Genomic DNA, 22,276 nt, shown 5'->3' on the forward strand with positions numbered 1-22,276 from the left:
ATTTGGATGTATGCATGTAGCTCGTGGCTCATTCCAGACTGGACAGCTCATGATCAACCAGACTGCTTGAAGTACATGCACCACTATAGATCTCTCTCATAGATCGCTGTCTTCCTAGGATTGTATGTACAAATCATTCTTTACGTGCACACTTTACTCCGAATATCTTCAAAATACGGCACTGCAGATGCATGTCATGTATGTAGGCCTACCAGTATTTTAAATAAAACATGTAAATGCACGTGGCAATCTGTAGGAAGTAGCATCATACAGAGAGAGCTGTAAGACCGTTCTTGCACCGGTCTGTTGTACATTACACGTACATGTTTTTTGTCTGGCCCCATATCGGGAAACAACCAATAATGTGGTTTACTCATCAAAATGATCAATTGAGTTTTTTGGGTTAATCTGTTTCAGATGACCTCCATGGCTACCCACGACACCGCCCAGCTGGTGGAGAAGGGGGCAGAGGCCAGCGGAGACTCAGATCAAAAGAGCCAGGAGGATCGCAGTGGCATCCCTGGCGCTAGCTTCAATGTGGCCAATAGTATCCTGGGATCTGGAATCATAGGTAATGTTGGGATGGAATGACTGTGTCAGAGTTTCTGTTTGTTTTGTGTAGAAGGCTTTAAAGGGGATGGGCCGCGCTGGGAAGATTTCTTCTAAAACATGCATCAGCACATAAAACAAACGTATATATAATAAGAAAACACATCTGAATAATTTCAAACTGTGCAGAAATATGTTAAAATTATAGTTTTCACGACCCTATTTCACTCCCTTCTGGGAGCAAGCGCTAAACAACAGCTGCCGGGTACCGAAAGTTGTCTGAAGATCAACATTAGTCTTGTCTGGAAACTTGAGTCCATCCAGTGATGTCACGTTTTTGCCCAGATTTGTCTGCTGCCCTCATCGATCGCTTTCGATAAATTTTTTGCAAAGAGCCCAGTTTTTTTTGCTGATTTAATGACATAAAAGAGGGGTTAATCCAACTTATTGCATGTAAGACGATTGAAACTACCATATAACGTCAAATTTACCCTGCATGGCCCATCCCCTTTAATTGACGTTTGCTGTGTAAGGTACATGTACCAGGAGCCATGGGGCTGTAGCGGGCGTAAATGTAAATTTGCATGTCAGAGGTATTACTTAATCTACATGTGCTTGTGCATGTAAACGTTTGCGAATGGACATTACATTACTTCTAAATGTAGAGCTTCAGAAAGTGCTGCCATTCTCAAAAAGTACTCAGGAATGTCCTGGGTAAGTCCTGAGACAGCATGAGTTACTGATAAGTCTTAAGTTGTTGCTGTACAAGTCAAAGCTACATGTGCATGTACGTACATGTACATGTAAGCCACGCCATGGTTTACATGTACGTCATTCATGAGTCAAACCATTTTTAAACAAATCTAGGTTTCCAGTCACTTGTTTTCAGTAGATTCCCGTACATGTACCCCGTACCGGTACATGTACATGTATGTACATACATGTAGGCTTGTTGATCAAGATCTACTTACTCATGCTGAAAATGGCTGAATCCCGAGTCAACGTACAATGTACATGTGCGGTAATGCGCTTCCTGTGTTTGCATAAAACCTTATCAGATTCTTGATTTTTTCCAATTTTCTTCATGGAATTTCATTCTACACGTACATGTACATGAACATGAGCAATCTTTCTCCTGTTTTCTCTCTTGGTGTGAAGGGAGGAAAGTCTTTCCCCTTGGACTTTGTGGTAAGGCTCATGGACATGTTATAAACTGTAGATCCTCCCTTGAAGTGCACATTCAGTACTAACTTGTCAAGGCGGAGTGTTGGCTGTACACAGGTCTTGGGTAGCCCATTCTCTACAGTGGGCTTTGTTGTTCGTGTAGCTTTTATCTCTACTGGTGTTCGGTATGTCATGTACATGTATGTTGCCATCCCTAAAGACTAACTCCAAGTTCACATTCTGCAAAGTGTTCACTCCTTGAGACTTTACATACATGTACACTTGAAAACCATCGACGTGTCTAGGCATAATTAACACCCCCCCATGCAAATTGCAAAATAAACTCGCCCTTCCTTTCTGGAATTCCCGATTGATTGATTCATCATTAATTGAACAGTGGAGAAAAGACTTGAAAGCGCTCATTTCACTTTGGGACAGGTGCATCATGTTCTTGTACATTTGTTGTCCTTTTGTGACTGATAAGGGCATGGGAAAATGGTGTGGTGTGATAATACATGTGCCAGTACAGTTGTATAATCCAAGGACCGGAGCCAAGTCCCCGGACCTGATGGTCCACTCAACAAAGACCTATACTGTCACTTGTGTGGACTACATGTGTGTATACACGTGTTGACCAACGCTGAAACATAAATGTGTGTTTGTAGATGTAGCACCAAAAATATTATGTGGAAACATTTTTGTCCCCACAACTCTGTCCTGAATTTCCTTGGCAATAGAAAGGGTCTCCTCAACGCTGTTATAGCCTGGACGTACCTGTACACGTATGTATAAATGTGCATACTGATATGTATTTACATGTACGAGTATCCGCTCCGAGCAGGAACAAGAGAGGGCGTGTTTTGAAATGAGATTGACAGTCGTTTGGTCTGCACTCTCCGCATAGGCGCGCATTGTTTATGCACATTTGATGCGGAGCATGCTTTGCACGCATAACATATTTAGTCTGGAATATACGGTCTTCACGTGCGCGTGCGAGAACCCAGTTGGAAAATTTAGACCATCCGTCTTTCTTTCGGCGGTGAGGGTGTACATCAGTTCTGGGCGGATAGTGAAACATGACTTCATGCGTAGAGAGGACAGTTTCTATTAAGAGAAATTAGAACCGAGTTGTGGGGACATTTCTCTGTCCTCATAATACGTGTATTCATCCTCCACAGAACTGGTGCAATGGCAAGCGCTGGTATTGGACAGCTGTGGGTGGGGCTCTTGAGGGCCAAAAAGATCCTGTATGCTTCTATAGTGTCAAAAAGCTTGTACATGTACACTGTACAAATGTGGAATTTTCTTTTACAGTTGGTTTCAAGGATGCATGGGGGGGGAGGAGGGAACAATGCAGGCATGGCCACCTCCCAAAAAAGAAGGATTTTTTTTAATCATTGAGAGTGAAGATACCAGTGTTAAGTGCTCAAATGGAAAATGTTCGGGGCGGACAGAGCAATTTTGTTCAGGAAATTGTTTTTAAGCAGCTGCTGAATTAATTGTGACAGGTGCATTCGGTTAATGCAAAAGTGCACCAGGTATACTGCTTACATATACTTGTTTTGCCCCCACCTCCAAAAAAAAAAAGAAAAAAGAAGAACAATTTGGGTCTGGATCTGAATCATTTCACGCTTATAGCTTGGAGTTACAAGTGACATTACAGTGGAATTTTTCTTTACGTACATATTTAACCATTAAGTATCCCAATTCAATGATATTGATACGCGCAGGGGAAAAAAAATCAGCTCCCATAAGAATGTGCCTGTACAGTGTACATGTATATTTAGATCCCGAAGAGTATCGGTGGTTGCAAACAACACGTACAGACTCACTTTGCATTGTCCAGAGCTTGCCCCCCCCGCCGTCATAAGCTGTGAGTAACAGCCACCCATCAACTCACTTGAATAATGCATCATCGCCAGCAGGGAAGTAGATCAATACTCGACCTGTGTACATGTACATGTATATGTATTATGCTTGGCGTGGGCAGTGATACATGGCTCTAGCCAGGCGCATGTACATGTATGTGTGTACATCAGAGAGCTCAGTATTTGCTTGGAACGGGCCATTGTGCTGATGTCATGTTATTATTTCAGTGACAGCTCTTGGACGGTTTTTAATTAGGGGGGCTGTGATTGTCAGCTGCTTGTATTTAATTAGACATTGTTCCTATTTTGACCCAATAACTACATGTACATGTACCTGTACGTCAGGGGAAATATTTTTTGAGTCAATAACTGCGTTGCAGAAAATCTATTTTTGGGCCCAATTGCACCATGGTATCAGTACCGCACCTCAGAAAAAATCGACATCGTACCGGCATTTTTGAGCTGACCAAAATTTCTTTTTTGCTTCTTGCCACAAAACACGATAGCATACATTCAGAAACCAAAATGTGCACTGGTAAAGCTGTACATGTACCAGTAAGATGTACATGTAGGCTACCTTTTAGGCAGCTTTTCAGGGAAAGTTAGCGGTACCTACATGTTCAGCAAGCAATCTGAGGTTTACTGTTTGAACATATTTACTTCTATAGCTTTAAAGTCCGCAGTACGGTACTTGCGAACAGTAGTGCATGTAAACTTGAAATATGGTGCTCCGGGTGTACAGAAAGGTAGTTTGCATGTTCCAGCACATGTGTACAATGTACATGCCTCCATGAATGTTTGAATTTATGAGAAAAACAGTGTTGATGAATACTAGTACATGCACATACATGTACTTTGTGTAAAGGCAAAACCCATAATATAAATTAACATCTCCCCAACACAAAAAGTACATGTGTATCTTGAAAAAAGGACACCTTGAAAGAAAAACAGAAACAGAATTCTTTCTCATGAATAAAAAGTTCCTCAGTCTTAACATTTGCTGTACTGTTAGCCAACCATTGCCTCTGTGGATAGGATTAAGTGCTGTACTGTCCATTCAGATCTTGTTTGTTCTTGGTAATATACTGTACACAAGTACTGAAGTTAACCTGCATACAGCTTTAAGTGTATAGTGCATAGCAGTGTTGTAGTCGAGTACTCTCCGAGTACCAACGTTCTCCGCAAAATACTGAACTGGGTAAGTGGGAATAAAGCCAGAGTGCACAGGCATTTGATGGTAAATGTGCAAAGGTAAGATTACAAAATAAATGTTAGACTTCAGACACTCCCAGTTGTGTAAAATTTAAGTTTTAAGGAGAAAAGTACTTGGAAAGTACTCCGCTGAGTACTTTTGTCCTAAAAAGTTAATTTTAATCAAGCAGTGATGGTCTGAAGTCATTATGTTGCTTTGTAATCTTACCTTTATGCATGTACCATCAAATACCGATGTACTTCACTTTTTTCCCTCCTAACTAGTTCAATATTTGGTAGAGAACTTGGTTCTCAAAAAGTACTCGACTACATCACTGGTGTATAGTCGTTCTAATAATATTTCTAAACTTCACCGTTCAAGCTGTTAACTGCGGTGGCTCCACACTCAGTGGTGCATGCTTTTTTGGGAGGGAGGGGACTTGAGGACTTTTGCCACCCCCCCGCACCGCAGTAATCAATAATCCTGATGATCAGATTAGTTGGCAGACATTTATCCGTTGTTAAACTTTGGATGGATGATGTTCCTGTACTTTATGTATTCAGCGTACGCGTTTGTCGATTTAATGTAATTGTGTAGTGACTATTAACATCGCTGCCTCTAATTAATAAAGATGTACCTGCCTATCTGTAATTTCTGATGTTAATTTGTGGTGAATACATTTAACATACAACATGTAATGTACAATACCATATGTACATACACGATGTATACTCTACATTTGTAAACATGTACAGGTGTATGTGTTCAGATTTACCATACAGGTACGACTAAAATATGTACCGTGTATGATGATGTACCTGTTCACATGAAGACCTGTTTTGCACATTTTGTCAAAAAGGATGTCTGCTGTAGAGACACGTACATGTACATATATAAAATTACCCTGTACATTATGTATGTACCAGTGTCTTTAATGTTAAACATTGTAAAACTGGAAAATGACATAACATGCGAACATCTTGTAATAAGCCCGAGAATTGTCCGTATTGTTTGTATATGTACATGTAAGTTTACATGTATATCAATTTAAATCAGAATGATTTCTGCGGAAACAATTTAGTGGTATGCAGTCACTGAGGAATTGTGCTCCAGTAGTTCTGAAAAGAGTCATTGTAATTTATTTCAGGATTGCCATACGCGATGAAAAAGGCTGGCCTACCATTTGGGATCCTTCTTCTGATGTTCATTGCAGCAGTGACAGGTAGTGTTTTTAGTAGTAGTAGTAGTGACACCAAGGATTCCTGAAAAGCACCCAAGGCACTGTAGCTCACAAGCCTGAAGACACCTGTAAAGAGGAGACAATGAGAAGCCGCTACAGTTTTAGAGGTGGGAGGAAAACCCCAGAGGAATATTCTGGGTAAAACCCACAGACTTGGGTAGGGACTGAAGATCCAATCCTTATGTGGACCGAGCTGGGTTTTAACAGCCCCGGACCACTGCTCTAGCTGTGGGTGGAAGGAGAGGAAAGATTCAGTACCCCAACCTGACCCCCGATGCAGCTGCAAAGCTGGTATTCGAACCTGGATTCGAACCCTGTGATTTTTTTTGGTTGCTTACAAGTACTCAGGTGTCCAATTTGTTTGTGTGGGAGGTGGGAGGAGAGGGCTTGAGGCCTCATACATTTGATGTGTAGGCTGGGGCACGCAGTCACGGACGTATATAAAAGAAATCTGGACTTGCAATGCCCTTAATCAGCTTATAGAGATTATTAAATCCACTAGCGGCCATTTTACCGAGCCGAATACAAAGCTTGCCCGGCAATGCCCGCCTATGTTCTCCCTGGCATCAATAGAACCGAGCCAACCCGCGCATTTGTAAAATGGTAAAATGGCCGCTGGTTGGCTTCTATTTCATACAAAGGCGTTCAAGTCCAGGTTTTTTAATATACGTGGTGCACGCAGTGGGATTACTCCAGTGCACTGTACTTCTCCAAATATGGATGCAAAAGGGGAGTGCCTTGCTCTTTATTCCACTTTAAGTGCACCACAAGAAGAAAGCTTCAAAAGCAGGTCCTTTGCCCAGGGACTGCCGTGATTTATTGGACTGAAGTGAAACGTATTGCCACCGCTGTGATGCTCTTTGTATGCAGCTTACAATGTGCAGGTGTGTAACAATGCCTGGAAAATGGAATGGTTACAATGCCCACTTTGTAACGTGGAAGAGTTGTCTACTGTCAGCAAAGGCAGTGGAATAATGTTCAAAGTGGGGTGGGCGGAAGCAACAGTCATCAGACCATCAAGCAACGGCTGTTATTTGGCCAATTCATTTAAAAATCCCACCTTATTATAAGACCTGCCAAGAGTGGGGTGTGGGGGACCATGTCCCCCTCCCCCGTCAAAAAAGTTGGGGGCTACCATTCAAAAACGTGGGGAGGGAGAGGAGGGAGCACTGGCCCCCAGCTTCCCTGGCCCCCAGCTTCCTGGTTTAACCACTAACCAACAGGGAAAGTCCAGTTACTGACAGGGTTTTTAGATACATGTACATGTATATCCTGTCCATAACAGGTATGAAACTCAATGGCATTGGTTTCTGCCACTTGGCAGCTGAAGTGAATAGGTTTAGATGACATTTCTGACTTCAAATTTACCAGTAGATTCATGACCCATCACCAGTAAAGACATTTTTATGGAAATAATTATGCTTCACTTTGTTATCCAGTTGAGTAAATGTACTGGTAGTTGCCAGGACGTTGGAATGGCATATCAGATATGACTGAAATGACAACTGGGTGAATGCCCATCTCTCAAAAAAATATCCCCTAGAATGAGACAGAACTCTGTTAAAATTTCAACTCTCTCCTTGGCCTTTCCTGTTGCTTCGTTTTTCAGAGCTGGCTGTTTTAATTTCATAAATGAAATCAAAGTATTTTAGGGGAGTTTAGGTTAATAATGCAAGGTGGCCAAAGAAGCCTCGGCTGGAGCTCTCACAGAAAGAATTGACAAGTAGTCATATTTCCAAGTTCATGTTTCCCCCTTGTTTCTCCACTGGGTCGGTTTGCATTTCTGTGTAGACTACTCCCTCTTGTTGCTGATCCGCGGCGGGGAGCTGTCGGGGACTAACACCTACCAGGGCCTGGTGCAAGCTTCTCTGGGCAGCCCCGGCTTCTACTTCCTGTCGTTCATCCAGTTTGCATATCCATTTGTAGGTGAGCCTCAATACCCAGTCAAAGAGACCCCGGAGAGTACAAGTACCTCCGTTTCATGTTGGGGATCAAGAAGTCGTAAGAAGGCGTTAGAAAACCCTGTCAGTGCTATTTGAACAAAATGCTACAAAGAAAGCGTACATGTTCATGCATCAACTTCCATTACTCGCCATCAGTAATCTTTCTTTCATATGTCTTCTTTGGACTTTAATGTGATGGTTGAACTTACAGAACATCTTGCACTGCACAAAGAATAAGAAGGAAAGCAAGCACATCGTGCTAGGGGGGAAAAACGGTACTGGTTGTTTCTGGGCTGTGTTAAATTAATTGCATTTTTCTTGTCTTGGTTCCAGCCATGGTTGGCTACAACGTAATCATCGGAGACACCATCACCAAGGTTTTTGAGCGAATACTAAGTGGTATGCCCACAATTCATCTCTTTATTAATCGCCTCAAACATTTTATTTGTCTTTAATCATTCCTGGCTTAAAAGCTATTGCCTGATATGCCTCTTTTGTAGAATCTACATGTACCAGTACATATTAATTCCATTTTGATATGTATACAGGCATTAACATTTCATTAACTGTTAATATTTACTTGATGTCAGGACTACACGTATATTAGTTAAGAAAAAAAACCAAATAACGAAACTTGTATTTCTCATTCCTTTCCATGTCCGTGCATTAATGCATGAGTGATTTTGTGATCGAGCACATCAATTCAATCTCCTTTTGCAGCTGACCATGTGCTAGCCAATCGCTACTTCATCATCAGCATCATCACTGTGCTCATCTCCCTGCCATTCTCGCTGTACCGCAATGTCTCCAAGCTGGTCAAGGTAAAGGCAGGACTAAATCTCATTGGTCTCCAGCCATTTAGGTAGCTGTCTTCAGCAGACTGTCACCTTCAGAGTTAAAGACCCTCTCATTTGGGTGATCAAACAAACCTCAGTTTCTTGGAGTCCACCAGCATTCTCATCAACCACCATTTCACCAGGTCATCCCCTTGAAATAAGTGTGGCCAAGTCCAGCAGTTGAAATATAAACTCCAATCGAGACATTCAAACCCAAGTTCAAAGTCTTCCGCGAATTCAAAGCCTTCCCAACTGATGTCGGCACTTTTGCATGGGAGCTTCGCTGCAGGGACTGTTGTCCTTATGAACATTTTTACCAGGGATGAAAATGAGCTGTTGTATATCACACATTGGTTGGGCAATACACCACATTTGGGCCTGAAAACCAAGGTTTTTCAGGCCTTGCACTAACTTTTTTTCCTAGCTGGCCCACTGGGCTACATGTAGTTAACTGGATATTTTACTAGCCCGTTTAGAGTTTTACTAGCCCGTATATACAAAATTAAAACCCCAAATTTATTATCAGCTCACCAATAAAGAATTTGACATTTCAGAAAATAAAAGGCTGTTAGTTAAATATCACTTGATTCACTGGTAACGGAGTTGGGAACAAAATCACCTCTTTGCTCCAGCTTTCCCTCATTTGGGTTGCTTATGTTAGGCAACAATTGCCACTTTTTGCTTACTTTCTGGTATTTATATTGATATATTGATTTATATTGAACACATGTATTTATTTTGATCTAAGTTTTAACAGGTTGGCTTATAAATTCTGAATTTTTCACTAGCCCACCGGGCAACCAAGGAACCAAGTTTAGGTAGTCCGGAGCAGTTCTAGCTAGAATTTGTACGCTGGGCTAGTATTATTTCGAAGCCTGTTTTTTTTTTTTTTTTTGCTCCTTTTTTGGGGGAAGTGTGGACAATGGGGGCTATGCCCGAAGGGCTATTCGGCTCCAGAGTGCTAAACCTTTTTCAGTGGTGAATACAAAGGATCTGAGAAATGAGGGCTCTGTGGCCGTGCACCTGCCTGGTACGGGTACATCATGTGCCTTGGAAGAGGTCTCAATGAAAGTAGGAGAACCAACAGCCCCTGTATTTTATGGTTGTGGTTGATTTTTCTGTCACAAGGGAAAGCTTGCGTTTTTTTTTTTTTTCTTGAATGATTCAGTCCGTGCTCTGTTGTGTCATCTAAATGTCTCTCTTGTGACAGGTGGCAGTCGTGTCCATTGTCCTACTCGCAGTTCTCATCGTCATCATCTTCATCAGGATGGGGACCTTACACATGTGAGTACATTTAGTCACTCACTCACTCACTCACTGACTCACTCACTCACTCACTCACTCACAGTATTGAACATTTTGAGCAACAGTTGGATGCTACAGTTTTGAAATAGCCAATGCCAAATGTCCCGACTTCCAAAGGATTCATAACTTTTCCAGTCACAGCTGGACAACTGCATCAACTTCTTATAAAAGAAGGAGATGGCCTAGATTTCAGAGATTTCTTATGTTCATTAGGTGGCCTGTCTTAAAAAGTCTGTGCATTGATAAATGGACGATCGAAGCCTCCACTGTTATCAGCTGTGACTGGAGAAATTATTTTGAGCCTAATTCTGTATTTCTGCACCGTTCTTGAAATTGTCTCTTTTATGGCTGAGAATCTTTTACACCTGTGTGATATTTATTTTATTTGTTTCATCAGTCCAAGCACAGATGGAGCCTGGAACTTTGCCAATCTGCAGTTCACAGAGTCTGTCGGCATCATAACATTTGGTAAGTGGCTCCCCCAAATATTCTTGAGTCAGAAGTGGCCGAAACACAATTTGTCCTTCCATAATGCTATTTGATGCTCAGAACTCTACCAGAATTGTCGGCCTCAGTGCCTGCAACTTTTTAAAGGGCACCAGAATCCACTAATGTCAAGGCCGTTGGGCAGACCACACTGTGCCAGAAGTGTCAGACTTCAATTCTCAGACAAGTTTCAATATGAATGTCCCTGGGTAAGCAGCCAATGCTCGCTTCAGTTCACTTTATTTGAGGCAGTAATTAAACGGTCTCGCAACATAATGGCATCGCGCTTTGTTTACACATGCCATGCACTTTCCAGTAGCCGTGAGATGGGGCACGATCCTTCAATTCCCGACAGGAAAGCACACATGTAAATAGTGGGTAACGTCGTTATGTTAAAGGTCTATTCCCCTGTGCACTCTTGCCTAGACTGTCTCAGCTTGTGAAACTGGCGGGTGTTTGATTTCAATGAGATCACATGAGATAGCTAGTCTGATATCTACATACGTGTACCAATATGGTGCACTGTAGATTAACCCCAAAGGTAGCAACCAGATTTGAAAGCCAACTGCAGAGGTGCCATCATGGGTCTGATTTACATTTGTCCCTCCTTAACCATCTTTGCCAAAAGGCAGTTGCATCTGGTGTTTAAGAGGGCATTGAACGTACATGCTCATGTAGGTGTATGGTAGAATCATTGCGATTACACTTGTCAGATGAGTCAACAGTATCAAATGACAAATGCAAGGGCTCACATGATGCAATTAAGCAGCAATAATCAATTTGGCCTTAAACACCAGCCATACCTACTATCCATGACCAAACTGCATGTAAATAACCACCAGGAACGGAGCATATGGCCTCGTAAAGAAAAATAAAAAGATAGTCGTTTGACTTATTAAATTGCCTATTGCACAAAGAATGAAATATACCCCCTAGGGTATTGGAATTGGAGGATTGAGGACTGTTAGGGTAGGTGTTTAGTTTCATGCCCAATTATTACTGTGCACGTTGATAACAACATCTACTGCTTGGCTGCTTTTTCAGTGACTTTTCATTTTGATGTAATGGACTGAATCATGTGATGTGATATCTTTTTCTGACAGATTTAACCAGGAAATTCATTGTTTACATAGGTGACCTTTTGAGTGAATGACCTTCCCCGAAAAATGGGTTCAAATAGAGATTCAAATATTGATTCAAAAGGAATTGAAGCCTAGCTTTCCTAAAAACTAAAAAATTTCCTGAAATTGGTGTACCCCCGGCCAGATCCGAAGCATAATCAATACAAACTTCCTCCCCCCTCCCCAATTTTTGTTGTCAGTCTTTTCCAAAACGGGTACCTCTTTAACTTAGAGCCAGAGAATACTCTAATCAACCCCATGCATCTATGAACATCTCAGAGGAGATTGGAAATTTTGATATGAATATCTGGCTCAGGGATGTAAGCTTCACTTGCATTGCATATTGGTGTATCCTTGCTGTAATGCTTGTGCTGTGATAAATTCCCAACTCATAATCATCGAGAGACTTACTCATACTACAAGTTTCTATGCATGCACATGCATCACTGGTAGATCCATATTCATTTGTTTCCTGAACCAGACACCAGGTGGCAGGCTGTACCACAACAGCTGACAGCAGCATATTATGGAACATAGGTTTTCATTAAAGACACACAATGAATAATGTATGGGTGAATTTTGTATGGCATTTGGGCTGTCAACGTGTAAATGTACGAAAAGGAGCATGGCGTGTTTTCTCCCAGAATGCCTCGTTTGGAGGGAGGCACGGTTTGCCCACAAAGGTGTCTGTGCGTAATGGGTATGGAGTTGGAGCCTGCGCGATTTTCTTTCAGATGTTCTGTTGCCGCCAGGCACCGGAGTTGAATGGGTCACCGTGCCAAGTTCTCCTGTCACTGTAGGTGAGGGAGAGCGGATGTGCAGGGCAGAGAGAAGAAATGTCCGAGTGTTGCAGGTATTCATGACCCAGCTGTTTCATGATATTTTTCACCTCTCCCTAATGCCCAGCCTATATTTGCCACCACAATTCCTTCCTGGTCTACTCTTCCTTGGAGACGCCCAACCCCCACAGCTGGTCAAAGGTCACGCACATCGCCGTCATTCTGGCCACTATCTTCTCCGCTTTGGTCGGCATCGGCGGATATGTGACCTTCACGGGATACACCCAAGGTACATGTAGCAAAGATTTGTGTTTCTAAATATCGTTCGAAATCCTAGGAGGTGTGTGCCAGCACCACAGATGTTACTTGCACCAGACCTCTGCATCATCACTGCAGCTTATGTGTTCCACATACTTGGTATGCTCAACTACATCTTAAATTGTCTTCTTGATTTAGCAAAAATTTCGAGGGGAGCCAGTTTAAAAATGTAAAACGTTTAAATGGGGATTTTAAAGAGAGAGTGTAAAGGGTGTTTTTACTGGACTTTGAGACTCCCAAGGTAGAGTTGTCAATTCTTTGTTTCTTGAGCCTGATATGTGTACGTGATGTGGTATACATGTACTTGTGTTGAATGAAGGGTCGTATTTGATTGAAAACAAATTCATTTATGTCAAAAGCACCGTAAGGGACATCAGGATTGTTTTCTCTTGGAAAACAATTTTGTTTCTCTGTTTCCGAAGCTCCTTAATGCCATTGCTGAGGTAGAGATAGCATTGGCTTGAAGGTGTTCTTTAGTTTTCTCAAATTTTTTTTTTCACACTTCGACATTTTCGTGTTACCCAGGTGATGTCTTGCAAAATTACTGCCATATAGACGACCTTGCCAATGTGGCTCGTGTCGTGTTTGCTATCACCATTGTCTGCACCTACCCACTGGAATGCTTTGTCTGCCGAGAGGTAAGGGCTTTTTGTCTCTGAGTTGATCAACTCTAGCTCTCTGGTCTAATGCCCAGTTGTTCCTTTAGCGTGCCGTTGACAGATCTTCACTGATTCATCCAAGTACTTCTTGCAGTACGCTGTTTGATTCACCAAAATCACAGACCTGTCTTTGTGTTAGCCAACTCTTTGAGACTGCAGATAATCACAGACTTTCCAAATGTTAACTCGTTCCCTTAGGGTCACGGATAATTACAGTGATTAGTACTGGCTCGAGAAGATGCCTGTCATGGTCAGAGACAATCACACATCCATCCTTGTGGTTCCGACAATGGTCACTGAGTATCACAGTTAATTACAGACCTCGCTGAGGGGTTCTCTTCTTCATTTACCCCTTTGCCAGGTGATGGAGAATTTCATCGTACATCACGGCTGGGCCAGCTCCCCCCAGCCCATGACCCGCCATCTCATCCTAACACTAGTGCTGGTTGGCCTGACGCTAGGACTGTCCATGAGCACCTCGTGTCTTGGTATTGTCTTGTCCATCAATGTAAGTGGTTTATATTTTTGCAAACTTGGTAGCCCTAACAGGTGGTAGAGCCAGTGTTGTTGTTGAGTCCATCAAAAGTCCATCACAAATCTTAAGCCAACTCAGCAGCTGTTTGAATATACTGACAAAAGCATTCCTTTGTCATTGCTCACCCTGTTACATAGGACTGGTCCTGTGAGAGGACTTGTGACTAGACTTGTGACTTTGCTGATAGACTCGACTGTAACTTTAGCTAGAACATGGTCTCTGTAGAGTTAAGTGTAATTTTTGCACCCTACTCCAATTTTTTGATACTTCAAAGGCAGACTTCAAAGTGTAAAGCAATGGACAAATCTATTATTCAAGAAGAGATGCTACAGTTTAGTTCTACGCAATAAAATTTGAACAGCACCTTGTACTCACAGTTCTGCCATTCCAATTCCACAGGGTATCATTGCAGCTGTTCCACTGGTCTTCATCCTCCCCACGTTGTGCTACATCCGGCTGCAGGAGGGCCACTGGTACTGTCGGGAGAAGGTGCCCTCCATCCTCATCTGTGTGTTTGGCTTCCTGGTCTGCATCTTTGGGATTGTCACCATCTGTGTGGACCCGTCCAGCACCCACTGTCACAGCCAGGACCTGGACTACTGTCTTGCGGTGAATGAGACGTCCGTCTCTCTTCTGCCGACGACGGAGATGAGTCCCACCTCCTGGATGTACACAACCGCAACATGATTGAAACAGTCCTAGGTAGCGATCGGTATAGAAGGAAAAAACGCAAATAGGTAATTATGTAAGTGTGGAAATGTTCATGCTGTTTGTCTGTGCTCTATGCACTAATTTAGCTTGTGGCACAAGTTTGCTTCAGAATCTTGGCAACTGTAGACATTATTTTGTTCTTTCGAAAATTTGAGAGTTGCTTGGCAGAAAACATGGCTTTGCAAGCCAACCTCCACTGTCAAAATCAGCTGGGAACCAATCTCTGGCTACACAGATCGCATGGTATTTTGGCCGGTACATGTAGCCTCTTTGGCGAAGGAATCTTTCCTGCGCTTGGCCAATTTGTTTGCCCTGAGCAGTGCCATGGAATGTACCCACAAAACATACTCTGATGAAGTTTTACCCCAGAGCTTTGTGACCCGCTCTGTGACACTCTCTATGACCTGCTCTGTGACACTCTGTGAAAAAAAAAAATCGTCCACATCTTTCATCTCTGGTGACTTCTAACTCATTTTCCTACGGCTAAGTCCATTCGAATAATTCACTATTCGAAGATGTGACCTTCAGTTTGATTGAATCAGAATATTTGGTCGTACCAACCGGCAGATTGTTGCTCAAATCATGTACAAAATCAGTTGCAATAACGCACTCAATTGTACACGATAATCACTATAATAGCTTCTCACTTTTAGAGTATCTCCAGCCACGATTGAGCAAGATTTAACAGACCAACAGTACTTCTTGCCCTGTTGAAAATTTCCATTCCTTTTAAATTTTTAATGAATGATTTACTTTTTGAATCGTTTTAAGATTTCTGTCGTTTTTCATTTGTATCTGCTTGAGACAAGCCTCCATAGTGCAATTTTTCTCATTTAAATCAAAGAAATTTCTCCCTTTTTGTGAATTTCGCATTCGAATCTTCAAATGCAGAAAACAATATTCAAATATTTGATAATATATCGAATGTTCGACGCAGCCCTAATTTCCACAGAGGGAGTTACAATTTTGCTTTGGAGAATGGTTGGAGCTACTAGACTGTGAGCAGACTATCCAGGGTCTTATCAAATTTGCAGTTATGGTACACCACCAGAAACAAATAAAACAGATTTGTGTTTGGCCAGTGAAATGTGGTAAAAAATTTTTATATAATTCCCACTCCCACCTCAATAAATTTCTTACATGTAGTTTTGGGAGCATTCCTCAGTTACTTTTTCCGTAGTTTTGGGAGCATTCCTCAATTACCAGTATTTTTCCCTAGATTTGGGAGCATTCCTCAGTTAGTTTTTCCCTAGTTTTGGGAGCATTCCTCAATTACCAGTATTTTTCCCTAGATTTGGGAGCATTCCTCATTTAGTTTTTCCCTAGATTTGGGAGCATTCCTCAGTTAGTTTTTCCCTAGATTTGGGAGCATTCCTCAATTACCGGTATTTTTCCCTAGATTTGGGAGCATTCCTCAGTTAGCTTTTCCCTTTGCAGTTTCCATCACATTCCACATTGCACTGTTTACATACAAAGAGCTTAAAAATCTTTAGTGTACATGTACCTTTTCTTGATCAGATTTTCAAGCCATGGCCTACAAGATTTATTCTTTCTTTAGCATTAGACGTTACTGTAATCGGAATTCCTTAATCAGAAATCATTGTATTCGATATGCACATCTTCGTCGTGTGGGTTTCTTTTTGTTCTTGACTTGGTGCCACTGAAAACTATTTCGGTTTGACTTGTAGTGGCATTAAAAGTTGTTTTTCAATTCTGAAAGATACAGCTGGTCGCACAAAATTCGAACCAAGCAAGTTTTCGGAGGAGGTCCAGGACTTGTTTTTTTTAAATGAGCATTTCTTTTAGTTTGCAAGCTCACAGATGTTCAGGATGGAAGTCCAAACTTCAAAGTGCATAAGTCTCTCCGTTTTATGCATGTTTTGTGTATAGCATAATGCTCGTGGGTAATCTCTGCTAGTTAACTAGTTTTATGTAATCACTGTGGATTGGGAATTCAGGCAGTTGAGTGTATGTATTGAAGCCATTATATATTAACAGCAATATTTGTAGCGTTAACTGAAAGCACAGATATACATAAATATATATATTTATTGATGAGTGTCATATTTATATGAGTGTCTTTACAAGTTACATGTACCATCGGTGTCTGTATTCGTGTACATGTCTTTCCCAGAATTAACCCCTTCATGACGGGAGACGGCAAGAGCCGTGGCTTTGTGTGGCGATTAGTACATACTGCCCATTCACTATGCAGCTGCTGGTTCAATGGGGCCTGCTGCTGGACACAGCCCTCCATTCAGGGCATACCACAGCCCAGCAGTCGCGGTCAAAAGAATCCCGGCGCGAAGGGGTTAAGAAACCGACAGTTGTAAATGTACCCATGACATTTTATTTATGTAAATATCAGGTTGGCCATTTTGTCTTGCATACAGGAAATCATTTCAATCCCATGCATTCAGTGTCACTGTTCTGACCATCGTTTGTGGTCCAGCATCTTTGAAGCCTCTGTATGTTTTACATCAGTTTGTGGTGGTTCAGACTCTGTTTTAGTATGCACACCGTACACTGCAGCAAGAGCTTCCTGAACCTGCTGTGTACATGCATATCAAATGTACATGTGCATGGCCAGTTGAACCTCGTTAATAAGAGGTCCTTTGGACTTGGCAAATTATCTTGTTATAACAGAAACCTTGTATTATCACGAATGAAAACAATGAAAAAGAAAGGATTGGGACGGAACAATTTCCTTGTCTTAAGCAGGATCTTGTATGAACAGTGCTCTTATTAATGAGGTTTGACTGTAGTCATACATTGTAGCCTTACATGAGGCCCAAGGATGGCAGTCTGCGAGGGGGTGAATGTTTACTCTCTACTTAATTTGATTCTAGTAGATGAAATGCACATCTACTGTACATGCTGCATAGCACTGCAGAGCATGGTGGAAATTGTAAACCAGACTGTGGGGTCAAGTTTTCGATGTACCAAACCACCAACAATAAGGGCTACATGCCTGATCTTGGTGAATGCATGTATGGCTAATCCGATAGTTGGTACATGTACCTTCACTGAACCTTGATCAGGGCAGGTGGCAATTGCCTTTGTAAAATTTCATCCTGCCAACAAGCTTGGCTACCGCGGTTGAGTGAACACTGTTTTATTTTGGGGTTTTCAATTTCTATGTAATATGCAAACAGATGGTATTGTATAACAGTGGTTGCTGTATCAAAATATCACATGCTTGTTATCCGGCAGATGGTTGAACCATTCACCCTAAATTACCGGTAAGTGGATAGTGTCATTCATCCACCAGCAAATTGTGCACTCATCAAAATTTACAGTTTTTGAAATACTTGTATAGAATATGAACTACTAGACGAGTGCTGCTTAATTTAAAAACAACACAAGAAACTATGAAAAAGCAACAGATTGGCTCCCCGTGTCAGCGATAATGGGACAGTATAATGACGGGTAATAGAGGCGTTCAAGGTGCTACGTTGCGAGTATGGTCATTCCTTCCCACTGGGCCTGTAAAGCATTCTTGAATCCATCTGGGCTCAAGCACAAAGAGCCGTCAGTTGCAACAACCATCCCTGGTAACCATTGATACCCCTGGGTAGATAGAGACAAATGGGAGTGAAGCTGCTTGCCCAAGGTGCGGGATTCGATCCCCGGACCCTCTGTTCAGGAGTTAGTTAGAAATCCCAACCCCAAGGCCACACACCTCTGAATGTATGCGGTTGAATCCTTTGGTAACTTGTCTTAGCAACTGACAGCAGGGGGAATATTTTCTTAGAGGTAAAGTTTGAACTTGCGCAAATCCAGGGGCTCAAATTCAAATCAGAAAACATTTTTGCAGGTGTTGTTTGACTACCACGTATACAGCTGGGGCCAATTTCATAGAGCTGCTTAAGCACAAAATTTGCTTAAGCGGGAAAAAACCTTACTTGATAAATCAGGTAACTAGCCAAAATTCCATGTGATGTATATTGTTTTGGGATCGTATTTATCTGCTTTCTGGTTAGCATGACAATCAGATAGAGTTTGAGCTGGTAACCTTTGTTTATTAAGCAAATTTTTTCCTGCTTAAGCAAATTTTGTGCTTAAGCAGCTCTATGAAATTGGCCCCAGTTGATCAAGGGATAAAACCTTCATTAAAGACAGTACTACTACTACTAATAAAAAAAGTCTAAATAAGAAAAGCCTGATGTGAAATATATTTTTAAAGGATTTAGAACCTGGTTTTTGTCAGTGATTCTGCTTGGATCAAAGATGTTGACCTTCTTTGGTGATTATTAACGTGTATGTGTTTGGTTCATTCTATTTTTGATTTGGTCAGCAGCTTGTTTTATCCAGAGTGTTTTTAAAAGTTTTTTTTCTAAGGGAATGCAATTATGGTGCAATCTGCATCTGATCACAAATGCTGAGATGTTTGGTAATTGTAGCAGTGTGTTAATTTGGGCTTGCAGTGCATTTATATGATGTGAAGATTTACTTCTCTAGGATCATGTTAGTTTTACAAAACAAATTTTAAAATGTCTTTCTCCAGAATGCTTGCGTGCAAGATTTACGTAGCTAGCCATGTCTATGTTATTACTTTGTATTCTTGATGTAGTTTCAGCTTGAATACATTTTTACTGTGTAGTGATGTGTAGGGTTTTGTTGCCAGAACTGGGTACTTGGTACCTAAAACTGGGTACTTGGTACCTAAAACTGGGTACTTGGTACCTTTGTGCCATATTTTCCTGGATGTGTACAGGTTACATGGCTGCTTGATGAAGTACCGTCCTTCTTTTATTGATTCTGTGTGACTTTCTCCAATACAATATTTACATGACAGCCATCTTTTGGGCAAGGGCTATCGTTCCAAAGGGTACAGACAAAGGAGGTTTCCCTGAGGAATAAAAGAATTGCCCTGCAAGATGGCTACCGGTACCACTCAAAGCCTCTATAGATAGGTAAACCAATGAGTACCATTGTGTTTCAATGCTTACACCACTGGAGTGCATGTTACCCAACCTAACAGAATGAGTTGCAAATCGTCAGAGTCACCTTTGAACCTTTGAGACACAGGCCTTTGAAGAAATTTGGCACAAAGTATTTGTACTTCAGTCCAAACCCTCAACAGTAGGCCCATGTACTGATTACTTCGCGCATTGTTTACATGTGTACTTTCCTATGGAGTCATTGGGGGTCTTTAGCCCTGTGAGCTCTGTAGGAAAGTACATCACATAAACACAGTGTGGCGTCATCAGGGGCCAATTTCATAGAGCTGCTTAAGCACAGAATTTGCTTAAGCGCAAAAAAACCTTGCTTAATAAACAAAGGTTACCAGCGGTAGCTCATACTCTACATGATTGTCATGCTAACCCAAAGACAGGTAAATACATGTGCCATTCCAAAACAATATACATGTACATGTACCTCACAAGAAGTTTTGGCTGGCAACCTGATTTGTCAAGCAAGGTTTTTTCACGCTTAACCAACTTCTTGCTTTATAGGCAAACGTCAGTTTATGCCCGAGTGAGTGTTAGATCAAATCGAGGAGCTCAATTTACCCTCACTTTGCAAACTAAATCATTTTACTGACAGAAAACAATAAAGGCCTTTTGACTTATTTTGTGGTATCTGGTCACATGTACATGTATCTCTTGTAGCTAAAAGCTGATGTCCACAAATACGTGTATGCACCTGTTACCACTTGGGAATCCCAAGTGTGGCTTTATGTAGCTTAAACAACAGTTGTGTTGACATCACTGATGTATACAGCTCCAGGGATACACAGAGGTCTGTTTGTCTTGTAAATCAAGTTTAGTTGCCAAACTACACATATGAACAAAGAATTTGATTTGTCGTGTGTCTAAGATTGTTTGATTTATATTTTCTTGCACTATCATGAGTGAAATTTTTGTTGGTACTTATTCATTTGCCAGGACAGTACTCTGTTGTTGGTTTTTTTTTGGGGGGGGTGTTTGAAGCCGTTGGTTTGAATTTCAGGCCTAATTTTGACGTTGTTGAAGTGTTTTTGACTTGGAGTTGAACTCCACCGATAAGGACAGAGAATGTTTATGTTCATTTGTGTGTTTAAAACCAAGTAATATTTTGTTCAGGGTGAAGAATATGTTGAAAGTGCCATTGCCTTTCTTCCTTCCAAACGTCTCATGCTCTTAGTTCTCTTCTCTAACTTAATTATTTAGCCCTCAGCCCGAGTGGCCTCTTGGGGTCTTGTGTTGGGTGACTTCCATAAAAAACAAACACAATTTGCCTGTTGAGTGACTATTATCTACGTACGCACACTGGTGTCCTTTTTATTGGGTCGTGAGCTAAACCTGATCATTTCTGTTACAACCAGACGTTTAGTTTTAAAAATGTTCTTCATGTACATTGAATAAATCTTAGCAATAGTGGATATGCATTAACATAACATCTAAAGAGTAGCCATGTTGCATCTGTAAGACATTTGACTAACTATTGTCTAATCGGGTTGGTTTCACAGTGAAAGTATACTAATCTATGTGTGGCAGATGATTTGATCAATCACTGCTCGTTAGCAAGCTGTTGTTGGTTTAGATCTTGCTATTTAGTTAACTAAGGGTAACGTTGGAACCAAAGCAACTACTTTATTTCTGATTCTTAAGATAAACGAAATTAAAGTTGTAGTGCCAGCCAGTACTTTTTCTTTAGATGGGATAAGGCTAGGCAGTTTGTACGTTTCTTGCCTCTTGTGTTTTGGCCTTTTTCTCCTTTTTTGGGAGGGGGTCCTTGGATGGAAATATTAACTACAGCTCTGGAGAAAATTGTGGGGTTGGAGGGAATTCACGCCGTTTGTAACGGTAAACTAGTTTTTTCAAGATCTGATTTTCATGTATATGTTCTCAAACTTGGGCAAATCAGTTTCATTCTAGGGACAAGTTACTGACGTCACGTAAAATCTAATTGTTGGGGAGTAGCCGTCCCCCCCTCCACCCCTCCCAAATTTCCATTTTTCAGAAATATTGTCAGTACATATGCATGGGTCATGCTCATATGGCCAGATTAATGAAATCTGAAAGTTTATATTGTACAAACTTGACATATGATGGCCCCTAAAAAAGGGGTCAGTAAAGTGTACAGTTGAACACTATTTAAAGTATATCAGGTGTAATAATTTATGTTCTCAGTGTTTATCTGGTTGCGTTGTAGAGAATTATTTTTGTGGCTTGTGAATATTTGGAAATGAGTTTTTAACTTGTGATAGATCTGTTGAATCATTAGAATGCAATAAATAGTATGAGATAATCGCTCATATCAAGATGTTTTTTGTCCAGGATTTCAGAGGTCTTGAAAACAGTAGCAAAAATACAGACTTATGGAGTGTTGTAAATGGAGAAATTCCATCTCTGTCCCTGATCACTGGGCCCATAAACATTCCCTTGGGAGTATACTGCATAATAATGCTGTGGTTTGGCTAATTATGAACACCTTCTTGACAGGTATCCATTTACACACCTGGGATGCCTCAGAGAGGCAAGCAGGGGTAAAGTGACATGTCCAACTAGTTGCTGGATGTAACCCCCTCCCCATCTGGATTTACAACTTTACTCATGAGGCTACATGGTCCACCCAAAAGGGG

At 41.4% G+C, this 22,276-nt stretch overlaps 1 protein-coding gene across 2 annotated transcripts in view; it reads left to right on the forward strand.

Moving 5' to 3' along the window:
• slc38a11 (solute carrier family 38 member 11) overlaps window positions 1-21,949 on the forward strand; it is a 39,769-nt gene extending 17,820 nt beyond the window's left edge. For both annotated transcript variants that reach the window (XM_022235149.2, XM_022235150.2), the window contains 11 exons: window positions 418-571; window positions 5,921-5,995; window positions 7,805-7,939; window positions 8,290-8,355; window positions 8,677-8,777; window positions 10,003-10,076; window positions 10,495-10,565; window positions 12,611-12,772; window positions 13,327-13,439; window positions 13,822-13,968; window positions 14,395-21,949. In XM_022235149.2, coding sequence (XP_022090841.2) covers window positions 418-571; window positions 5,921-5,995; window positions 7,805-7,939; window positions 8,290-8,355; window positions 8,677-8,777; window positions 10,003-10,076; window positions 10,495-10,565; window positions 12,611-12,772; window positions 13,327-13,439; window positions 13,822-13,968; window positions 14,395-14,682 — 1,386 coding nt within the window. In that variant the 3' untranslated portion in view covers window positions 14,683-21,949. The remainder of the gene's footprint in view (window positions 1-417; window positions 572-5,920; window positions 5,996-7,804; window positions 7,940-8,289; window positions 8,356-8,676; window positions 8,778-10,002; window positions 10,077-10,494; window positions 10,566-12,610; window positions 12,773-13,326; window positions 13,440-13,821; window positions 13,969-14,394) is intronic.
• The last annotated feature ends 327 nt before the right edge of the window (window positions 21,950-22,276 follow it).

This window comes from Acanthaster planci, linkage group LG17 (assembly GCF_054643075.1).
Source record: "Acanthaster planci isolate LZ-2023a linkage group LG17, COTS_SCS, whole genome shotgun sequence".
NCBI lineage: Eukaryota > Metazoa > Echinodermata > Asteroidea > Valvatida > Acanthasteridae > Acanthaster > Acanthaster planci.